Genomic DNA, 23,561 nt, shown 5'->3' with positions numbered 1-23,561 from the left:
GATGTATTCATTTTGAAAAATATGAATACTTGCCAACTTTTTTGGAGTTCCTTGCTCCTCAAGAGCCTCCTCAGTCAGAAGTTCCATAATGATAGGCTTCCCTCAAATAATGTTTGCAGTGGGGAGTGTCTGAGGGCATATCTTCCACACAGCAACAGCAAGGCCCACACTTGCTGACAGCACTCTGTATTAACTGACTGCACACCCAAAACTGCTGCAGAATCTGCTGAGGTGCACAGAGGGTTTTGCCTGGGGTTCTGTGGCAGGTAAACAAAGTGAAATGTTTGATTTACTGCTCTAAGAAAAGTTGGGATGCCATTTCAGTAAAAGGCCCATCACTTTGTTGAGAATTCTGAAGGCTCCCACACCAAGAAGCAGAGGAAATCCATGACTCTGCTATGACCTAAGCAGGTGGCCTCAGGCAAGCCACACTATCTCCCATGTGTAATGTGGAGATGGCAGCTCTCATCTACTTTGCAGGGTTATAAGGATAGCAGCAAAATACTGTATACAAGGCCCTTGGAACAGTCAAAACTATCTTTATAACTGCTAAGTAATAGCATTGTTATTAACCAAAAAACATGAAAGCAATAGGTAATGTAAACACCACTGTTGGTCCACAGGAGCTCATGCAATAATCAGGTTGTGCATAGCAAATGGGAGAGAATTTCTTTAGTTTTCATTTACAGCTGTATCCATCATACGCACTAGCACCCATTCATCTCTGGAGAGAGAAGCTGAATTTCCTTTGACGAACCATCCCTGCAAATGTTACTTTTCAGAATCATGTTTAGCCACAAAGAAAGCAAATTGCTGTGTCGAAATTTGCCCAAACTGCATACCCAAGTCCACAAATAGCACTTCCTAACAGCACCCAGCCAACTTCCTGCCCACTGATGACTAGTCAAGTGCTGGATGTGGGTGTAGCAACTTTGGGCATAGGTCACTTGGTCACCCATATGGGTTCTTGCAAGTCTAGTTCATGCCCTGCTGAAAAGTTTGATTTCCAGTGTTGTGTAATGGATAGAGCATTCAGCTTCAGCATGGGAGGCCTGGGCTTCGTGTTCTGCTGGGGCGTGAAACTCAGGAGTTAGGCTTTGGCCCATTACTCTCACCCTAGCCTACTTCACAGGATTGTTGTGGGACAACTGGGGGATAGCCCTGATGTGCTTCTCTGAGTTCCATGGAAGTACAGTGGGAGACAAACAGTAATGCGCAGAGCAGGGAGGCTTATAGATGTTTACATGCGGATCCCTTGTTAACACAAACAAGGAATGTATAGAATGACTGCTTAGTGCTTGAAGCAAGCTTTCACAATATTGTTTCCTAAGCTTAGAAGTTTAGAACTAGTAAAAAACTACATTATGGTGCTAGTGTGGTGGTTTCTCTAGCCACTCGTGTTTCAGAAAAACTGAAATGAATAGCAGAAGTTAGGCTGTTTCCAGATATCGGCTTTCCCAAGGATGGTAGTATGGGCAATAAAGCAGGAAAAATGTCCTTTAAAAAGATGTCTGAGCTTCTGAGGCTTTGGAGCTCCTACTGGTGGTTTTTGAGACAGGCTTTTTGCATCAATCTCTCAGTCTCAATCTTCTCCCAATTCTCCCTCTTGAATGCCTCTTCTGTCCCTGCATCCAGGGTATGTTGGCAAATGCAAGTTTGGGACTACAGTACTTGTTTGCTGAGGTACCATTTTCTGATGACTTCTCTTGTTTGGTTCTTGGGCTGCCCACATGGTATCCTACAGGCATGTTGCTGATGGCCAAAGGGGCAAAATAGACTTAAAAAAATATTTCTGCAGTTATACTACATTTTCTTCACAGAAACTATTTTTGATGCAAAATATTAATCAATAGTTCAGATATGCAGGGCTGTGAAAGGGGTTGTGTAAGGGATACGCAGAGCTGTGTAAAATCATTTCCTGGTTTTGTTACTTCATGCTTTTGTATTTCTTCTGCTGTGTTTCATCTGTGAAAGCAGCTATGTGATAATGGTTTTGTGGAAGATTTGGGGCCCAATCCTATCCAACTTTCCAGCACTGGTGCAGCCGCGATGCAGCTCCAAGGTAAGGGAACAAATGTTCCCATACCTTGAGGAGGCCCCTGTGATTGCCTCCCCAACACAGTGCATATCCCATAGGCACAGCAGCACCGGCACTGGAAAATTGGATAGGATTGGGCCTTTGATCTGTGTTTCCTAGAGGCTTCTGATTAACTTTCAAAACAAGTTTTCACAATAGTTAACAAGATCCTTTAACCTCTTCTTTTGCTAAATGACTTTTTCCGAGTCTCTATGTGCCAAGGAATATGACTGTGTGCAGAATTTGGCATTCTGAGTATACCAGTTTTTTTTTTTTTTAAAGAAAAAACAGGCTTGATTTTTTTTTCCAAGTTGTTGTGAAAATAAGTCTTCACAATTTGTGACCTGCCTAGCCAAATAGCCCATCAGTCATGTATTATGACTTGGGAAGTTGGTGGTTGACATCTACGCACTGCTGTACCAGCATTTTTCTAATCCCAGGCAAGTATGAAAAGTGAGAGGTTTGTCAAGCCCTTAGCACAGCTATTTTCTACCCTTTTCGTTTCATAGTGCACAGACAAGGTGTGAAAATTGTCAAGGGACAACATAAGTTTTTAAGAATATATTTTTATCACTTACAGAATAAATATTAAGATTGTGTTTAAAGTTAAGTGACTAAAATTTGGGGGGTTACAATTATGTAACCCCTGCTAACTGGGTAAGAGGCACTTTTTCAAGTAGGTGCTCCTCTTTTTAGCAAGAGGAGAGTAAGTGGTCTGTCTCACCCCAGCAGTGTCTTTTCTAGTAGCTGTCTATTGGTGTTCTTTTGCATCGTTTTAGATTGTGAGCCCTTTTGGGACAGGGAGCCATTTAGTTATTTGATTTTTCTCTTTGTGCTTTGTGAACTTTTTTGTTGAAAAGTGGTATATAAATACTGTTAATAATAATATTGAGTCAAAATTGGCAGAGAGCCACAAAAGAGAGAGAACATGTGATAAGAGTAAGGACCACTTCACACAGTCATGTCTGAAGAAAGTGCACATTTCAGCTTCATCACCATATACATACCTGAAAGCCTTGGCCAATTAATTTCCTATAGCAAAATTAATGAGCAGACACATAAGATAGTGTTGCAAAGTTCAAGAAAGCAAGACTCAGTACTCATGGGTGATCGTTTGCAGGCTTTATTTTGTTGCAAGCAAGGGGCATCTCATGGGACTAATGTCTCCAAGCACGAGAGCAATTTCCCAGTGTTAACTCGATCCTTTATACCATTCTGGGTCCTTTGTTTGAAAATCTGAACTTCCCATTGGCTGAAGTTTGACAGCATAGATGGGGCTAACTCTTAATAGGCTATAGATAACTTTAGAGACACCTGATAGGCTTGTTTCAGGTTACAGTTCCCATAAAAGGTAAAATTAAGCATTGAATTACAAAGTTTTCAAGAACCAGCAGGGGTTGCTATAATATCATTTTATCTATATTGACCCAGTGCTGACCCTTACTCACATTTATCATTCCAATTAGAAATTAATTGACAAGTAATGCCTTGTAATGTCACTAGCCTCATTAAAAGAGAACACAAAAACACTTAAGCACAGGTATGAAGACCTCATTTTTGGCAGAACTTCAGACCCATTTCTTGGCATACATCCTCTTCAGACTTATCCTAATTAGGATGGCCTTGCTTGAGCCACCTATCTTATCTCTTCTGCATTTCTTCTCCTGGTTTTAGTAAAACACTGTGGGGCCCTCTGTAAACCTCTGTGAAGCAAAGACCTTTAAACTTCCTTTAACAGTTTCACTAAAATCAAACAATTTGACTTGTGTCTTAATTCTATATAACTTTTGTGACCTTTTACTTTGGGTACATACTTTGGTTTGGTATCAAAGGTTACTTGGTCTCCATATGTATGTTTTTGCTGTTACAGCATGAAAGTATAGTTACAGAGTTTTTCTGGGGGACACAGGTGTGTTTAACTTCTGCCAAGGCTTACATCTCCAGCCACTGCCTGATGCTGTTATCTAAACTAAATTCCAAAGTGTATAACACAGCCTTTGAGGCCTCAAAGTTCCAGCCTCAGTCAGCTTATTGCCTTTAATAAAATCAAGCAGCTTTTACTATTCTCTGGGCTTCAGACTTGCAAAATGATTCTTTCTAAACACCAGGCAGCCTTTTTTCACTATGCTTGTGTGTTGCTCCAGTGGCCTTTACATGTGGGTTACAAAATGGGGTAACCATGCCTCAAAAGGAGGCAGCCAGGGCAAGAGTTGTGATCGCAAGCTTCTGGCACCCCGATCAAGGGAAATTGCCAATTTAAGGCAGCCCAATACAGTGCATGCACCTTGCCAGCAGCTTTCTCCTTCGGAAACTCACCACCACTATCCTGGCAAAGATGTGAACAAGAGAAAAAAGGAAGGCACAGTGGGGATGAAGTCATGGCCACTTCATCTTCTTCTGAGGTTAGTTTAAAGGTACAGAGCAAATCTCTAGCAACTTTTGAAAAAGTAACAATAACCAAGACAGCCAAGCTCTTACTACCATTCACATTTAACAATTAGCGGTAAGTTCAGGATGTCAAGTTCAGGATGACATGTCAAAAAGGATGTCAGTTCCTGGATGCATACCCTCTTCCTCTCCTTTTCTGTAAGCAAGCCTTGCCAAAGTCATGGGGGGGGCAGGGTGACCAGTTGTCCTCTTTCCAGGGCATGTCCTCTTTTTTAGCCTTGTGCCCTGGTAAAGAACTTAAATGTCTTCCCTGTGAGTGGGCCCCTGCAGGTATCACATAGGCTTCTTGTAATTAATAAATTATGTGTAATATAGTTTTAAATTTAACAATTTAATAATTTAAATTTAATAATAAGTACTATGTTTAAATTAACCTCATTAAATGTTTTTAGCTTTTATTTTTTCACGTCCTACGTTTTTATTGGATGCCCTACATTTTGGGGTGTCTTGTCCTCTTTTATGGTTATGACATCTGGTCACCCTGTTGGAGCGGCAGAGCCTTGAGGCTGCCAGGTAACAGGGAAATCCTAGGCTTGGTGAAAGACTTTGGGTAGACCAGGGGCTTAACTATATTCTTGGCTTGATGGCAGCAACGATCTACCGTTTTGGTTCTTGTTTTATGTGTTTAAAAGTGATCCAAGGTTGTATGGGAAGGTGTCTTGCTTCTGCCTGGCATCACTGCCCAGATTTTCCTTGAAACACCATGGAAATGCTTAAAGCTTATTGGAACCATCTCTGCACCTCAGCCTGGTTTGATGGTCATTGAGGCTTCACATGTTCATTCTTCCCCTTCTCTGGGTGGGTGGAGAAAATGCTTATGTGAAGCTGCTCCGTGGTTAGGCAGTGGGTGTGGATGTGTTGGAAGAAGGGTGGGATGGCCGCCAGAATTGTAGAAAGGAAGTGCACATTTCCTGAATGCAGTGACATGTTGAAGCAGAGCTGAACAGCAAGCAGCCCAGTACTAAACTGCTTTGCCTGTTTGTTGTTCTTCAACAATTCTCTCTCTGGTTAAGATGACTGCCGTCCCACCACTGACCTGTGCTGTCCTCCTAAGCTTCTGGTTGCCTCTTGGTGAGTCCTAAATACTCGGGACTTGTACTCAATTCTCTGAGAGGGTTTGCCAGTAGTCTAATTGGTGTTTCTGTATGGTTGGATCTGGAGAAAGCAGGCTTAAGCAAGGAGCTAAAATATGAGGGTGGTTGTTTGTGTGAGCATTGGTTACGGTACATTTCCTAGATGGAAGTGACATCCTTGTAGGAAAGTGTACCTTTTTGTATATCTAACCCCACCTTTCCTCCTTCATCAACCTCTAGTTGTGGGGGAAGAAATGGACGATTCTATTCAGACCTGTCTGGGGGGCACAGGCCAAATGAGCATGCTGCCCCTTCAGCCCACTTTCCCCTTGTTTCCTGTAAGGATATGGGAAAATAGTAGGCTATTTAAAGGAAAAAACAGTAAGTAGGATTTATTCAATGTGTGTGTGTGCGGGGGAGGGGTGTCAGCAGAGCAATATGCATAAGTGCGCCAGTTTAAGAGTGACTCTCTTATGCATATAGCCTCTGAGGAAGAGTCCCAGGGCTGGGTGACATACAGAAGCTTTCAGGGCTCTGCATTCCTCACTCTTGGTGCACACTGTGCTGCTGCTGGATAGAATCCACTGAGGCTGCCTGCTGGGGTCTTCTCCCCATTGTTGCTACTGGGGAGTCTCTTTCAGATCTCTCATCTCCCCCCAAACCCATTTTTATCCCTTTGGAGTTCCATCATCTCTCTCTCTCTCTCTTTCTCTTTCGGTTCTCTGAAAATCTCTTCTAGCTCCTCAGGCATCTCTTCTACAGTAGCTTCCCCAGGCCCCAAAGGGTTCTAGGATAGGGGTGTTGAACATAAGACTACATACAGTAGATACTCAGTATATTTTTGATACTCAAATACACAGAAATTTTTGCCAAGTGATCAAGCTCCAATTCTCACTTTGCCTGATCTCCGGGTCAATCAGAGGGCATAATCTTTCAACTCTGAACAGTTTGTTGCTCAGCTCAGGCCCGCACCTCCTTAGTTGCTATAGTTACTTTCCAGGGATATTCCAGCCTGGAATTCCAAACATTAACCTTTTATTCTCCTTCCTTCTGCTGTAGCCTGGTTCTGCTTGGCAAATGCTTGCAAAGCAGGTCTGTTTTTTGAAACACCAGGATGGGACCCTCCTTCCCAGGCTACAATTCAGTGCACCACTACTTAAGAATAACACCCATGGAAAGCAGTGGGTCTACTTCTGAGTAAAAAGGTTGCAAATATCTCATCTCTCTGCTGTGAATTGAATTTCACACTCTCAGTTATGTGTTATGGGTTGTATGTTGTATGTAGAGCTTCTGGCTTAACATACCAGACACCTTAAAGGTGTCTTTGATTCATGGTTCTCCTCATGTCCACCTTAAAGGTGGATCTGATTCATGGATCTCCTGCAGTGGTTCCCAAACTTTTTCACTTGCATATCCCTTGGCAGCCCATTTCCATAAATTGTATCCTTCATATTAGCAAAATGCTTGTAATTAATAATACAAGCCCTCATCTCCTCCATATGAAAGCCCAGACTTCATGTATTCATCACATATTTTCTCTCTTCATCTGAAGAACAGAAGACTCTGCCTTTGCACTGTTTTGCACCAGAAGAGTGCTGAGAAATTCTGGGTGATTGATCACTTTCCATATTATGTTTCAGCTTTTTTACTGTGCTGGTTTTTAATCATTGGTTCACAGATGAATTGATGACCAAAAACTAGCTATTGGTGGGGCTTTCACAGCCAACTAGCTACCTCCCTTCCTGCCTTGCTGGTCCTTGCAAGGCATTCTGGAGCACAGCCTGCCTTTTTCTGCCATTATTTCATTCTTTTTCAATTACCCCTAAAGGTCCTATTGAGTGTCCCTGGGAGTACATGAATACCAGGTTGGGAACCACTGTTTTACTGGTATGTAGTTTACAGTGCACTTACTCTGATAGTGTTTACAAAAAGGTGGTGACCAGAATTTTAAAAAGAATAAAAAAATATCTTAGGATCTTTTACTATGTTTTTAATAAATTAGAGACTACAGTTCTTAGGTAACAATTAGTGGCAGGTTATTTTTCAGGATCTGGCATCAGGTAAAATCAGACAAAACTATAGTCAGACACCCCCCTAAGTTTAACCCCCAACTTATCCGATTCCATGATTGTTGGCTCAAAACCTGCCCTCAACTTATCTGTGGGGTCGACTTATAGGCGAGTGTCTGTGGTAATTCAGTCTCTTTTAATTTTACAAAATGCTATTTTTGCAATACTGGCTGTGGAAGCTAGAAAATGAAAAAAAAACAACTGAATCAGCATTAATAACAACAAGAAAATGACCTTCAAAGTGGAGATAACTTTTTTCAATTTGTGCTCAGGGTTAAGCGAACTCAGAGTGCATTGTGTATAAAAACAGGAAATGTTTTGAGCATTGGTTCCAAGATCTTCAATATGTCAAAAGAATTTGTGTCTACTTCGGAGCTGCACTGGTTATCCTTAGGCAGGGCCAGCCTAAGACTCCTGGAGTCTGAGGTGAAAAATTTCAATAATCACACAATCAACCACGTGTGAGCAATCTTCATATGTGCTCATTAACAGCGTGGGGGCAACAATGTACCTCATGCCTAGGCCATTTTTGTTTTTAGGATTATAGTCAGTCTCAAGTGTAGACACAAGTTGGTAATAGGCAAAAAAGTTTCAAAACAGACACTGCTTGTTCTTCAATGTTTTACTCTGTTAATTTCTTGCCAGGCGTTGCAGTCAGATCTCCCACTTCCTGGCTGCTAACGGTTTTTGCCCACAGGTTGCTTGCTGGAAACAGAAATAATGTGTCTACCCTGATAGTGTAGAAACCACCAACTCCATTGGGTAAATATATTCTGTTCACCTTTCATTTATGGAAAACAGAAACTTATAACACCATTTCAGTGAGGCTTTTAATTATTTTTATGAATGACACGTTGTAAACATTGTCTGATTCATAAACTCTCCCTGGGTAAAAGAACTGTGATGAAAGTGTGCAGATGCAGTCAGGTACAAAGTGATTATAAGCTTTAGCAAGTGTACAGGAGTTACCATAAACAGTAACTGTTCAATGCTGCCATGATATTTTGGGCCATTTTCTCAAAATACTGTTGGGGATGATGTTTTTAATTAGTTTGTGGAACTCTTTGCCACAAGAAGTAATTATGGCATCTTGCCTGGATGTCTTTAAGAGGGGATTGGACAAATTTCTGGAGGAGAAGTTCATTACAGGTTACAAGTCATAGTAGGTATGTGCAAGCTCTAGGTTTTAGAGGCAGGCTGCCTCTGATTGCCAGATACAGGGGAGAGCGCTGGGATGCAGGTTGTGTCTGTTGTCTTGTGTGCTCCCTGGGGCATTTGTTGGGCCACTGTGAGACACAGGAAGCTGGACTAGATGGGCCTTTGGCCTGATCCAGCGGGGCTCTTCTTATGTTCTTATAGTGGTACTCAGAGAGAGGTACTCAGGGCTCAGGTTGACATGGGAGCCCTGACATATAACTTGGAATGAAGACCTGCTCTTTCATCCTGAGAAAAGGCACTCAGTATCAAGGTAAAGGCACCTACACACAATCAGAGATGCCTTTGTTGCCATGCTTGGACCCTTATCTTTTAAACACCCATGCATCTATGGTACACCAAACCTTTTCCAGGGAAATTACTCATAATCACTGGGAAATTAGTCATAACGGATGCAGTGCTAGGGAAACTTTTCTCTTCAGCAGCCATTTCTGGGCAGCTGGAGAAGTAGGCAGCTATCCAACAAATTGATTGCTAACACCAAGAAGGTGTAACTTCAGATAATGGGGCTCTAGATAGCAAAGTTCTGTCTCTATAAAGATCTAAGAAGGCAAACAGAGGCAGGAACAGGATTTCTAAAAAGAAAAAGGCTTATATCCAAGAGTCCAGCAATCAATCAGTAAGCAACAGTCTTGAGATAAAGGAGTTTCTGTGAGAAAAGGGATTCGGGTGCCAAAAGTCAAGCAGCTTGTGAGGAAAGTGAAGCTAGAAAGTGGGCAGAGATTTACCTATCCTAGCTTCCGTAGGGGTGAAAATTTATGGAAAAGGATGGTTCCTGGTCAGTGGATCAGATGCGCCAGGTCATGGTGAAGACTGGGCCTAGCTGGAGATCTTGGATGCTTAGGTTTTATTTATTTACCTATCCAGGTATTTGTATGCCACCTCCTACCTAAGGGATTGTCAAGGTGGCTCAAATTTGGTTTACAACAAATCATCTTCTCTTCCTCCTCACCGCAGAGCTAGTTGGTGGTTTTGTGAGAAAGGGGAGGAACATAGTCCACCTTTAAAAAGCAGAGGAAGCAGAGGTAGTGATGATCCCTGTCCTACTGTTTCTTCCTCTCCTCACTGTGAGTCTGAGGAATGGGGGGCAGAAAGAAGCTCTTCTGTTGTGAAGGCTTTTAAGAAAAAGCAGTTAATATAAGTTACGCGATGTATGCCTGGCCAAACTGAAATGTGGCCCAATGTAGCACTCTCCATTTTGGTCTCTCCTGCCCCCCCCCTTCTACTTACCTGCCTGGTTGTTTTCTCTGCCCAGTGTTTTTGTTTGGAGAAGCAGCAGAGTGAGAACAAGGGAGGCAGCAGAGGCAGAAATGAAGGGAAGAGGTGGACTTTGCCTCCATTGCCTCCTTCTTGCTTGCTCAACTGCATCTTCAAGCAAACAAGGTAGGATTTTTCAGCCAGTTTTTATTGCAGAAGCAGTTGGGTGGACAAGAATCAGGAGGTGGTGCAATCCTGTTTTGATTGCTCACCTGGACAAGATTATTATGGACGTTTGTCGTGGGAAGTGATGAGATTAGAGAAAGAAGTGGGCTACTGGTGCCCCACTCTTCCTTTTGCTTATTCTGGGGGAGATGGCAGGCAGGCACAGGGTGCATGTAGCTCTGATCAGTCTGCTGTCTCCTGCCTGCCCTCTGTTTGAGGCAGGTGCTTCACCCTGCCTTGTGGATGGGCGAATTCTGTTTGATAATTTGAAATTGCTTCCCTTAGAAATAAAACACTGTTGATTCTTTTCTTGTATCATGTGAGATTCATGCTTTAAAGGATTTTGAGCACCCACCTGTAAGTCAAGGTCTCAGAGTGAGACTGTGACAATGCAGCAAGGAAAACCCCTTGGGCTAGGGAGACAACCCTTGCCCCTAGCAGAGATCTTGTGGTTTCTGACAGGCAGGGTGATGAAATACTGTTTCTCCTGCTGTGTTCTTCCCCTTTCCCTACATATCAGTTGTAGCCCTGTCCCTGAGAACATGTGGGATGTCCCAGTTCTTATGTTCCTTGCAATCAAGAATGAGTGTGGGGGGGGGGGTAAGCAATGTGAGTCAGTCCATTATGTGTGCTGTCTTAATGCAGCCACATGTTAGTTTTAAAGCATGCTGGAGGGGAGCACTTGTCACCAGGTTAAGGGATCACAACCTGGAGTCAGAAATGGACACAGGCAAGTTTAGCACTTACTTGAAATGCCCTGGCTGACTTGAATGGTTACATCATTCTGGCTATCCAAATACCACATGATGTACATCACACCCAACATATTTCACATAATAATTAAATAACCATAAGATGAATTGATATTTCCTTTCTTTATGACCATAAGATAAAGGGAAAAATCCCTTTCCAGTTAGACAGCAAGCAAGATGAGGCAGGGGACAGACCTGAATGATAGCTTTGTGCTGTCTCAATAAGCTGGAACCAGTTATGTTGCTGTACTTGCAGAATGGCTGGCAATAATGCACTAGTTATACCAAATGGAGACCTAACCCCATTTTGTTTGATGATGCACATATCTGGACCATAGACTTTAACCAATTAGACTCCTGGGGCCCAACTAGACATGTCTATAATGATGGGGCTTGTTTTAATCAACCCAGCACACAGATGTACACATTTGATCCCTGTTGCGTAGAGGCAATGTTGGACAGAAATGGCTTATTAATAGCTTGCTGGGGGTGTGTGCGCAAAATGTGGCGAAACCACAGCAAGTGCTTCAGGACTTTTGGAGTGCAGAACAACCAGTTCCCCAAACAAACAGGACTAGAATGCAGTGAAGAGGTTGGCGAGATACCTGAAAGGAACTGTGCATCTAAAGCTGCTGTTAACCAGCAATCCCAGATTAATCAGATACGTGGCTGCAGAATGGGCTGGAGACAAGACTACCAGTCCACCAGTGGCCATCTATTTTTCTGTGGAGCAGGTCCATTAGCTGGACCAGAAACACCTGTGTTCTCTTCAACCAAACCAGAAACGTGCCGGTTGCCTAAGCATGTCAGGAAGTGGTTGTGTCATTCGCTAAAAGATTTTGGAATAACTGAGCCAGAACCCTTATTTCCTTCCTCCTCCAGTCCAGAATCCCTTTTTGGTTAGACATCAAATGGAAAAATCCCTGTTTTTCCATTTCATTCTGTGTGTTTTCTGTCTATTGTCCAATGCTTTGAGTAGTTTAACTCACTAGCAGCTTCTGTGCCATGCAGCTGCTGGAATCACAGGCAGCTTTCCTCATGGATTTCTATCTTCACTTGCAGCATTCCTTGATTCTTGTGATTTGAGCATTTACCCCAATGAGAGTGTTGTGGAATTTGGTGGTCCCATCAATCTAAATTGCACCAGCTCCTGTCACACCAAGCTCGACTGGGAGGTGTCTGACAAGCAAAATATCCAGAAGGGAACTGGATGGGTTTCTCTAAGCATTGCCAATGTGACTGAATGGGACTTGGAGCCTTCATGCTTTGTCAGAGATAACGATGATCCCATACTTAAGAAAGCACTCATCTATGTTTACCGTAAGTATTCACAGAGTTATGGGGTTGGGGTTATTCAGAGGTTATTCTTTCTGATGCCTGGAGGTGAGTGAAAACGGTTTTATTTTTTCATTGATTTCAGTGTTTTCCATAGTTAAAAGTTCAGAAAGCAATGTTATATGTTTTTATTCCAAGGGCACATTTTTATAAACTAGAAATTTGTACTAGGTAGGTGATATGGGTGGCATAGTATCAATACATACAGCCACATGCATGTAGAGGTGTTAGAAAACATGTAGCGGTGTTAGAGAATAGTTTTATTTTTTTCACAAATTTCAGATGTCCTTGTTTTTTTTATAAAAATGAGAAATGCAGAAAGCAGTGTTGTTTTTATTTCATTATCACTGAAAACCCACCTCTACCATACTTAGTATGCTCTAGAAAGAGAGATAGTAGAAACAGCAGCTCTGTGTTTCTTAAGAACATAAGATGAGCCCTGCTGGATCAGGCTAAGGACTCAACTAGTCCAGCTTCCTGTATCCCAAGCATGGAAATGACCTTCTTCACAGCCACCTTACATAGGTTGACACTTTAATTGAACTGCATACCAGCACCCCAAGATCTCTCTCCTGATTTATCACAAACAGCTCAGAACCCATCAGTGTATACGTCAAATTTTGATTTCCTGCCTTAACGTGCTTCACTTTACATTTACTTAAATCAGCGGTTCCCAACCCGTGGTTCACAGGTGGTCCATGATACCCTGAGAGGTGGTCCATGAGGTCTTGGGGGAGGGAATCACCTTCTATTGCTTCCACTATCTTGCTGAGAGAGCACTCCCCCATGGACCACCAGAGAGGGCAGAAAATGGATTACCTGCAGCTGGCACTTTCAGTGTCTTGTAAAGTGCTCCCCTATGGAGTACCAGATGTAATTTTTTGGTGTATTTTTTTGTGTGCAGAGGTTTGGGAGGTGGAGTGGTTGCATGTGATCCATAGTGATTCCAATTTTTGCCTCATTGGTCCACAGGCCCCTAAAGCTTGGGAACACTGACTTACATTCAAGTGGATCTGCCATTTTGCTGCTTATTCCCCCAGTTTAGAGAGATCCTTTTGGAGCTCTACACAATCCTTTCTGGACCCCATCACCCAAAATTTTTTAGTGTCATCTGCAAACTTGGCCACCTTGCTGCTTATCCCCAACTCTAGGTCACTTATGAATAAGTGGAAAAGCACCAGTCCCAGGATAGATCCTTGGGGCACACCAATTTTCACCTCTCATCATTGCCCATTTACATCCTCTCTCTGTTTCCTGGTCTTCCACCTGCTCCTATCCATAAGAGGATCTTCCTCTTATTCTCTGTGGAGTTTTCTCAGGATTCTTTTGTGAGGGGTTGTGTCAAGCACCTTCTGAAAGGTATTCATTTCAACAAGGCTTGCCCAGGGGAACTCTGTCTGTGGGAAGTGTGTCCTATAAGCCCCATTTAAACATGGTGCTAGGCAAGCAAGAACAACAAGCAAATAGCCCCAGGTGCTGTACTTGCAATGCATCATAACACAACATGAGTAGTGACTAAGAGAACCTGATTTCAATAAGACACTAGGTGCATGCAATGCTACATGGGTACGTTCTTCTTGCTTGACTGACATCAAGTCCAATTTAAATTTAAATTATTTTATTTATTATTATTTTATTATTCTATTATTATTTTATTTATTGTTTTAATTAATTAAAATTAATTTAAATTTAAATTAAATTTAAAATTGGACTCGCATGTAAGGGCAAGTGATACTATTTGTATTTTCAGCCTTTGGCACCAATGACTTGAGTTGGTCTAATTTCAAAATAGCATTAACATAATATAATGGATTTTCCCACACATCTTGCTTTAAATGTCCAGAAAGGAAATCTCTTTGGCCAACTTTCCTGACAGTGAGACCTACACCCCTTCTGATTACTCCCTGACCTTGGATGCTTGGGGAACAACCCCATTATATATCTCCAGGCATCAAGCCAGAATATAACTAATCAGTTATTTAAGGCTCATGTACACAACTGTGGATTTCCACTTCCCCTTCTTCACATATTTGGGAAGAAGCGTCATCCAGTCCACAGAATTGCTATGATTCTATGTTACCAGCTCCAAGATGATGATGTACAGTCTTTTGATCTACTTGTTGCTTGTGATGATAATTTTACATTGGCTTGATAACAAATTGGAAGAGACTATATTGTGATGTGACTGTGCATGTGAGATCTGGCACAATCATGAGGAAGGGCTGGTGGCTGTCTCGTCCTCCCATGGTGCAGTGCTGCTGCCACAGGGCATTGTGAAAGAAGGGTGCTGTGATCTGGGTAAGTTTTGGAACTGCAATCCTAGGCCCTTGACCTACTTGGCCCCACTTCCTTCTCTAACTGCTGGTAAGCCATATCTTTTTTTGTCCCCAATTTAGAATTTGCAACCCCGGATATCTTCTTGCCTTCTCACCTTGTGGCTGGTCACCAAGGAAAAATAATCTGCAATATCTCAGACTTGATGGTGAAAGGCTCTATCCCAACTAACATCAGCCTCACCCTGAGTTTTGGTAGAACTGTCCAGAAGAGTAGCAATGGCACCCAGTCTATGGAGTACAGCTTTGTGCCACAGCCTCATCAGAACAGACAGGCAATCTCCTGTGTGGCCTCCCTCCAGGTGGGCTCAGAAGTACTGGAAAAAAGAATGAACAGCACTCTGAAGGTTGAGGGTAAGTTCCATTTGCTGGGTAGCAGCTTAGTTTTGCCTCTGCCCGCAGGGCCAAAATACTAGTTTGGGAGTGGTTGGGAAACACAGACTTGTCTGAAAATTTTATCTGTCTCAGGGAGTTCAAAATGCTTCCACTGGCAGTGAGACTCACAGGCTGGAGAATGACAAGTGTTAGGAGAGCCAAAGATGATATAATCATTATTGCCCATGGTGTACATGTTTGTTAATTTTGTCCCACTGCTGCCCCTCTTCAAACGAGGTTTGCAGGTTTCTGAAGCACTGCAAAATCCGGCAAGATGTGCTTGAATAATGGTATGAGTGGGAACACCATGATCAAAGCTGCTGTTACCGTATCACCTTCCGTTTTCTGCAGACAGAAATGGTTGTCTGTCCCCAGCCATACAGCCAGATCCTTCATCTTTCTTGATTGAACTGAAAAGCTGAGGCAGTGACCAAGTGGAGAATCTATTGACTTGGTTCTTAAGACTTCAGCAAGGTCCAGCAACAACAGATTCCAGTGAACTGTCTTCCTCTCCTAGTTGGCTGCAGTAGAATCGAGACTTGAAGAGCATACGGTCAACTTTGTAGTGTGGTCAGCAATAGTTACTTTCACTGCTGTGAATGGAGCAACTTTTGCTTCCTACTCTCCCACAGCTGTTTTGGTTTTAGTGTGTTCAACCACTTCCAGACATCAGCTTTCCCAGTGACTGGGTCACAGAGGCGTGAAGGTCAAAAATACCCCAGAAAACTTAGGGAAAAAACAGGGGTTTTCCCAAGGCATTTTTTATTTATTTATCCAGTGGAAAAATGGGATATTTTGGGAAATATTAGAAAAAAAACATATGAAATATGTCTTTAACAATGATGAATGAAATGTTTTTAAGGTAAGTTTTTGAAGTTTTGTTTTGCCTGTTTTCAAGTCCAGGCAATAACAAATGTCCTTTTGTTTACTGCTGTTTTATGAATTAAATAAGTTATATATAATGCATTTTAAGAACTTAAAAGCTGTAAAGCATGTTTAGTTTGGATAAGAAACATATTGTATTATGTCAATTGCTCCCCAAATTTCTAGGTTTTTAGAAAAGGAAAAGCAAACAAAAAAACAAGACACATTTTTTTTCTATGTTGTCAAAATTTGTGGAATGTTTACTGCTAAACATGCTAGCTGCTAAACTGCTTTTGTCCTCAGGCTATGTTACGTCTGCCTCCAAACTAGTATTGGCACCAGTTTGCTGGGGGTAATGTTCTGCACTGGGCCCTTCAGGATGCCCCCACCCACCTCCTGATGGCATGTTGAGCACCACCATTGCTCCCTGAGAGTTGAGGGTTCAACATGACCAGGTTGATCCTCTAATGGTCATGGACCCTCAGCCAGTACCTTACCTGGCCAAGTTCTGTTCCCAGAAGTGACACCTTAAAGTCACCATTAGCTCCTTCTTTTCCTGGAGCACTCTCAGTGGAAAACAGCTACATGCTTGCAGTGGTGTAGCTGGAAGGTTGCTCCCCCTCGCTTGCCCCTGTGTCTGGAGAGCTGTGCTCTGGTCATGTCTGGAGAGTGTTCTGAGGCCTTTGGGGGGAGGACCTGAAAGTGACATTTTAATGCCTTTTAGAAAGCCTTCTGAGGCCTGGAGAGGCATAAAACATCACTTCCAGTTTCCCCCTGAAAACCGGAAGTGACATTCTAAGACCTCCCCCAAAGAAAGCCTTCTGAGGCCCAGGGAGACCAGTTTTCCAGAAGAATGCCACCTGGGGTCTTGTGCAGTGGAGGGCTGGGGGGGGGGCAAAAGTCCCAGACACCATGTCCGCTGTCACTTCTGCCCGCTGCACCACCTCCGGAGCCATTCCAGGGGCAGGTGAAGCCTCACGCAGTGTTCAGGACTGCTCCAAAAGCCTTCTGAGGCTTCCGACATGGTTTTAAACAGTACTTCCAGGAAACCAGAAGTTGTGTTTAAGACCGTGTCAGAAGTCTCAGGAGGCTTTTGGAGTGTCCCAAATACCGTGTGAGGCTCTGTGCGACTAGGCATGTATCCCGGGGAAGGGGGGTGGTGTGATGCAGGGAGGGCAGCATTGCGGACCTGTGCCCCAGGGTGCCACAGGGGCCAGGTCCGTAACTGGTCCTGTGACCCCCCCCCCTCAGCTACACAACTCCATGCTTATGTACTTCATCCAAATGTACAATTCCCCCGAGACAGCTCATCAACTTCTTCTCTTCTTTTTGCAGCCATTCCTTACAATATCAGCATCTCAGGAAGTCATGCCATGTATATGGTTGGTACAAACATCACACTGACATGTCACGCAGAAGGAAATCCTTCTCCAGCATTTGTGTGGAATCTTCCCAACAATTCCAGTGTGACATACTCAGAAAACATGAATACTATAACAATCTCTTCAGCTCAAACATCCCATAAGGGGATTTACCAGTGCAAGGCACAGAACAAGTATGGTGGCCGTTTCGCACAGGTTGACATTCTTGTTGAAGGTAAGGTGAATGCAGCTTTTCAGTTTTGTTTTTTACCTGTGCTCTTCCTCTTCTTGTATGTATCCAAGTTGTTGCTGCCTTGCTACAATTGCAAATGAAATTGCACATGATTCCAGATGGGTGACTTTCTTGCCTATGCTAACGCTGCAATTGGACTGCATGTACTACAACTAGTTAACTGCGCTGGTAGCGATAGCCCATCCCAAGTTCTGAAAGGGGGCAGGCAAAAGCACCTTTATTATGAGCCACGGAAAGGTGGCTACATCAGAGAGCAGATATTGGGGGGCCTCATGTGTACAGTGGGATATGGCTGGGTTGCAGTCATGAGATACCTTTTTTTTTTTCTTATGCACTCTCCATTGGTTTTAAATTAGACTTGTTCAGGAGCATTCCCATGTTAATTCATAAGACACTCAGAGCCCAATCCTGGGCTCAGTGTGCCAGCTCACCACTGGCGTGCACTGTCGTAAACATGCCGTAAGGCACATTTGTGAGCCCTACTGCCAGGCAAGCGCCAGTGGTAACCCAGCACTGGCCGGTGCCGGGCGACTGCTGAGCAGGCACCCAACCTCCGCTGCTTGGTGGTTGCGCGGACCACTGAGCAGTGGAGAGGTAAGCGGGGACATGGGGGAAGGTGGGGAGGAGGCGTTCCTGGAAGGGAAGAGGCAAGCAGAGGACAAGTGAAGGGTGGGGAGGAGGCATTCTGGGGAGGCATGCTGGGGGGGGGAGCGGGGAGGGAGGAAGGATCCAAAGCCTCCATGTCAGGTTCACTGCCTGACACAGAGGCAGTTGTTTCACCGCCGACCTTCTCATTGGGGGTGAATCGAGCAGCCCCATTGCGGTGCTACTGCGTTTACCTGGGGGAAGAGACAAAAGTCCCCTTCTCCTGAGGTGCTGCCCGCGGCTGCTCAAAGCACGTAGGATGCGACGGCAGCCATTTTTGGCACCGCCACCGCCACACACCCTGGGCAGTTCAGGATTGGGCTATCAGTCATTCCCATCAATTATTTGTCTGAAGCATGAAAATCTAGGCTTTCCCTGCCCTTATACAGGGTAATGGATGTTTCCAGGGCATCCTACTCTCATAATTCACACTTGCAGTGTATTTTTCAACCCATGATGAACCCTCCAATCTGTCTCATGACAAGGTCTCATGACAAGTTCCTGCACTTCAACATTTACCACTGTCTCCTGCTAAATACCTTCTAATGTCCTATTTCTGTTACAGCTGAAAAGTCTCGCAGTTGGGTCACAGCCGTGGTGGTGGTCTCAGTGCTGGCTGTAGTCTTTGGTGGAGGCATCATCTGGTATCGATGTCGACAATGAGGACACCTAATAGGGAAAAAAGACCAGTTTGGCATTCCTTTGGGATGCAGAAGGCAGAGACTTCTTTTTTTGACTAGCCACAGAAGAAGCAGCAAGGAGAGAAAGTTTTTGCTATGATTCTGAACTCCACTCACAGCAGCAGGTGGTGGAAACTGGATTATATTTGCAGGACCTGATGATCTCTGTGATATCTGCTCCTACAGTGGACTTGTTCCTCAGAGCACCTGTATGCCTTTTTAGCAACTGAATGGAGTACATGCCAAGTTAAAACAGAGCTTTGAGCAGGAACAAAGCACAGAATATATCAGACACAAAATTCAGCTTTCTGAAGGCCTCAACTTTCATTTCAAACAAGCAAGTTTCTCGTCCTTATGGCTGGGAAGATGTGTGTGGGCAGTGCTTGCTGAAATCAGAAGCTAGAAGACTGGCAGTATCAGAATCCAGTGGTTGAGGTCAAAAGTTCAGTATCTTGCATAGTTTGATCCTTATAACTTCCTGTATTCAAGGAAACCAGAAGAAATTAAATGGTAATATTGTAGAAAAAATCGTGCAAAAATAGCAAGGATATTTTGTCAACTTGGGTAATTTTTTATAGATTGCAGAATTTGAAGCATAGAATTTGGAGTTAAATAGCCCTTCCTGGTCTCCCGTCGTACTCAGATGCCCATGCTGCTTTGGGTTAAAAAAATAAAAATGAAAAAAGAATAATGAAGCTGTGCCTAACATGTAGTTTAAACATGAGGGTGGATTGTATCTGGGGGTGGGCTGCTGCTGCCCCACTCTTTCTGTTCACTCTAAGCAAGCAGAAAGATAATCAGAGAGCCAACTGAAGTGACTCAAGTGGTAAGCTGGAGTAGGGTTGTGGGCAGACATGGGGTGTGGGATTGTTTGCTGCTCCCCCAACTTGCTGCTCAAAGCTACCACTTCAGTCAGCCTCATGGCTGGGCCAGTCCTTGATTTTAGTATCAGCAGAGTTCACTAAAAGTGGTTTTGTATTCCTCTTGAAAAATACTGTATAGGGCCTTATTGTTCATCTTATTGTTCACTGGCACCTGTAGAGAACAGCCCTGGCCCAATAATTTTATTACTGTATTGTACTTTAAATGTTGTATGCTGCCTTGGAGCCCTCTTCAGAGGTAGAAAGACCTCTTCTATACCTGGCGATAATTAAACAATACCTGGCAATACCTGGCAATAATTAAACAGATGGAACTTAGCTAGGGAGTAAAAGAGCATGGTCTTTAACTGCTTTCCCAGGAGATCTTGAGAAAGTCAAAGTTTAAAAAAAACACAACACCTTGAAATACGTGAAGCCCTGGTTACCCAAGCTGCTATACTGATGAAGTTTTGGAAACAACTTTGCAGATAATACCATCCCCTCTTGACTGGCTTTTGTGTTCTAAAGTGCAACAAGAAATAGTGCTGTGAGCCCCCAAGATTCTACGGCCGCACAACAAGTGGGGTAGATTACGTGCTGCAGCTTCAGAACATAACTAGCCAGGTCAGGTAAGAACAAGGCTGCACTTTTAGTGAGAGCTCCTGCCCTTTGCAGAATTTTCAGGCTGAAAGTAAAACAGAATTAATAGCGGTTGTTCCTCTGGCTTGCAGGGAACTGAATGTTTTACAGATTCAGGAAACTGATCTAGGCTCAACTGCCAATCTCAATCTGTGTTGTGAGATAAGCATAGAGGAACTGCTGTTGGAAAGGAGACTTAAGCTGCTTTCAGCTTTCCTCAGGGGCCCCCTTAGACTTTGGTGTTGATTTTTATATATCCCTATATAAGTGGGAATTTTTGCTAGGTGTCTCTGTCTCTCTTACAGACACCTATCCTGCAGTAATAAAAATTGCATGTGTGCCAAACAGCAGATCAAAGGCATAACCCCCCCCCCCCCCCACTAAAACATTTAGAGCACAGGCCTATGCATAACTATTCAGAAGTAAGTCCTATTGTGGTCAATGGGGCTTGCTCCCAGGAAAGTGTGCATAGGATTGCAGCTTCAATCCAACAAAACATACATTTCAAACACAGCAAATTCACCCCATAAAATACAGAGTGTGGATGGGCCAACTCTAATACAATGTCACAAAAATACTGACAGATCAGGTTTTCAGTTTGCCCTATATGCTCTTGCTACTCAAGCATGTTGTTTTTTGCTTAATTAAGCAAATGGGAAAGTTTTGTCTCAGGCCATATGGAGGCTATGACTGGCTCCACTCTCAGCTTACACAGTATTGGATCCCCCCACCCTTTTCCCAAGGATTGGGAGTCTTGAGACATTCATCACCAAGCTCTGTTGCAGAAATCTCAAGTTTTGGTTGAATCCAACCAGCAGCCCTACTGACAATATATGACATTACCTCTGGTTGATAGAAAAGGACATCATTTTTATTTGGGGAGTTGCAAAAGATATAATATGAATTAGAGGATATGCTTTCAGTGAAACTAGATTGCGCTCTAACCTGTCTGTGTCAGAAATACTGGAAGAATGGAGAGAGACTTGGTAAGATTTTAGCATAGATAGGAACTTACCAGTGCACAAGACTTGAATCGAGCCGAGTCTCTCTGCCCCACCCCACCCCCGCAACTGGACCCAGGCACAAGTCTTAATGGGCACCCCTTACTGACTCTCCCCTGAAATTCCCAAGTCATTTTGACTCGAGTTAGTCTCTTGGGTCAGCAATGCCAGGGCATGAACCAAAAGGGACTGGGAGGCATCTGAGTTGGGCAAGGAGGGAGGGGACGGTATGGACAGCAGGAGGGAACAGACACAGCAAGCAGGAGAAGGGTTGCTCTGCAGCTGGAAGGTTTATATTAAGAGTATGACCCAGCTCTATTCTGAAGTAATTCCACTGCCTGTCATTCAATGAGGCAGCTTCTTCCTCCCAGGTAACAATGGGAGTCAATTGGACTGGGCCCTCAGTTCAAACCAGCTTGCACCAGCAGTTTCTCAATTACTTCCAATTCTAGAAACACTTTCTGAATCTTCTAAAAAAAAAAATAAGCTTACGGTATTGGTATATATCTAATGTCGCTTTATATATCTATGACACTAACAGCCCAATCCTATCAACGTCGATGCAGTGGTGCCAAAATGATGACTGCTGCATCCTATGGTGGGGAGGCAGTTCAGGAGGTCTCCTCTAGGTAAGGGAACAAATGTTCTCCATGGTGCGGGGGGGGGGAGGGTCTAACTGGACCTGTGAGAGCTAAATAGCTGGCAAATCTGGGAAGAGGGCTATGAAATCAGCAGTGCTAGGACTGCTGATCCTGCCCCACTCCCAGGCCTAACCTGCCCATCACCACCCTCCCCCCTTCCATTCCATCTTCCTGCCACCCCATCCCACCTTCCTGCTACCCCCTCCTGCCTCTTCCACTGACTTACATTTGTCGGCAATCCACGGGAGAAGCACTGGAACAGGTAGTAAAGTGCAGGCAAGACAAGGGCCCTTCCACACTATTTTTCAATGGTCTGAGGACCCTCTCAGCTGTCAATATTTGCATCTATGGCTTAGAGACAGCTGCATATGGATAAGTTTTTGGATATTTGGAAGCCCTTTTTAGAGTAGGCTGATATATGTAGGCAAGAGTTAGGTTCCTACAGCATATTTCTGGTCACAGAAACACCACCAAACTTATACAGAAAGACCCCAAATGCTTCTAATATTAAACACCGAAATGAATGTGAGCTTTCCAAGCTGAAGAAAACCCACACAGACATGAGGAGCACGTGCAAAATCCTCAAAGACATTGGCCCCAACTAGGAATCAATTTTTTTTTCCTCATCAATGTTATAACAAAATGAGTGAACAAAATGACTTTGAGGACTATATACATATGTATATAATCCCTTTTATAATCCCTTTCCCCCCCTTTTTGCTTTTCCTTTTTTCTACAGTTGATATTTTGTTTAGCAATTGTATTATTGTTTTATTACTTGCTAATAAATGAAGTTTAAAAAAATTAGAATTGTGTTTTATTTAAAATACACCTTTAAATTATTAAAAAATAAAAACAGTACAATAAAAGCAGTACATATGAACCATAATAAGAATGCCAATGGCATACATGGCATAAATAATAAAAGTGTAGGTCAAACATAAATGGTTGACCATTTATGAGACAAAACAGACAAATGAGACAAAACAGAAATTGTTTGATTGGGAGTCTGCAGTTGTTTGCTTGAAATGTAGCAGTGTGGGCCCCCAGTCTGGAACAGGGCTGTGAGAGGGCTTTAACCCTTTGTCCATCAGGTCATAAGTCTGATCTAGATTGTTATTTACATGGGAAAGAAAAGGGCCCTTTAACAATATTGATGTGATATTTTACACTGCTTAACCACATGATGGGGCTGTAGTGCTAGAACAACAATCAGCATGAATGCATGGCTCCTTATGCCAGGAATGGGAACTTGACTTCAGTCAAAGGAAAGGATTGGGATGGGAACTTGACTTGAGTCACCCAAACACACATGAATCGTCATGGATGTTGCTGACCCTGACGCAACTTACAACTCAGGGCCAGTGACTCTAAAAATGAGCCTGGACTCAAAATGACTCCAATTCCACAGTGAGTTCCTATCCTCTGTGTGTGTGTGTGTGTGTGTGTGTGTGTGTGTGTGTGTGTGTGTGTGTGTGTTCCGGCTTACTCTTTTTGGCTGCCTCTGTATCGTGCTGA

At 43.4% G+C, this 23,561-nt stretch overlaps 1 protein-coding gene across 1 annotated transcript; it reads left to right on the top strand.

The window, feature by feature from the left end:
• Positions 1 to 5,464: 5,464 nt before the first annotated feature.
• On the top strand, positions 5,465 to 22,222 carry LOC136642145 (vascular cell adhesion protein 1-like). The gene is made up of 5 exons (XM_066618396.1): positions 5,465 to 5,596; positions 12,119 to 12,376; positions 14,788 to 15,078; positions 17,299 to 17,559; positions 18,788 to 22,222. Exons 1-5 carry the CDS (start codon positions 5,539 to 5,541, stop codon positions 18,883 to 18,885), a joined length of 966 nt encoding a protein of 321 aa, XP_066474493.1. The 5' UTR covers positions 5,465 to 5,538; the 3' UTR covers positions 18,886 to 22,222.
• Positions 22,223 to 23,561: the final 1,339 nt, after the last annotated feature.

Source organism: Tiliqua scincoides, chromosome 2 (assembly GCF_035046505.1).
Source record: "Tiliqua scincoides isolate rTilSci1 chromosome 2, rTilSci1.hap2, whole genome shotgun sequence".
NCBI classification, from domain to species: Eukaryota; Metazoa; Chordata; class Lepidosauria; order Squamata; family Scincidae; genus Tiliqua; species Tiliqua scincoides.
Note: the sequence above shows the minus strand (reverse complement) of the source record. Positions and strands in the feature narration are given on the sequence as shown.

Bases quoted from the DNA above. Each gene is read 5' to 3' on its own strand.
- LOC136642145 (XM_066618396.1), top strand. From the start codon at position 5,539: ATGACTGCCGTCCCACCACTGACCTGTGCTGTCCTCCTAAGCTTCTGG. The intron at 12,377-14,787 runs GTAAGTATTCAC...TCCCCAATTTAG, and splicing joins AGCACTCATCTATGTTTACC to AATTTGCAACCCCGGATATC. The intron at 17,560-18,787 runs GTAAGGTGAATG...TTTCTGTTACAG, and splicing joins GGTTGACATTCTTGTTGAAG to CTGAAAAGTCTCGCAGTTGG.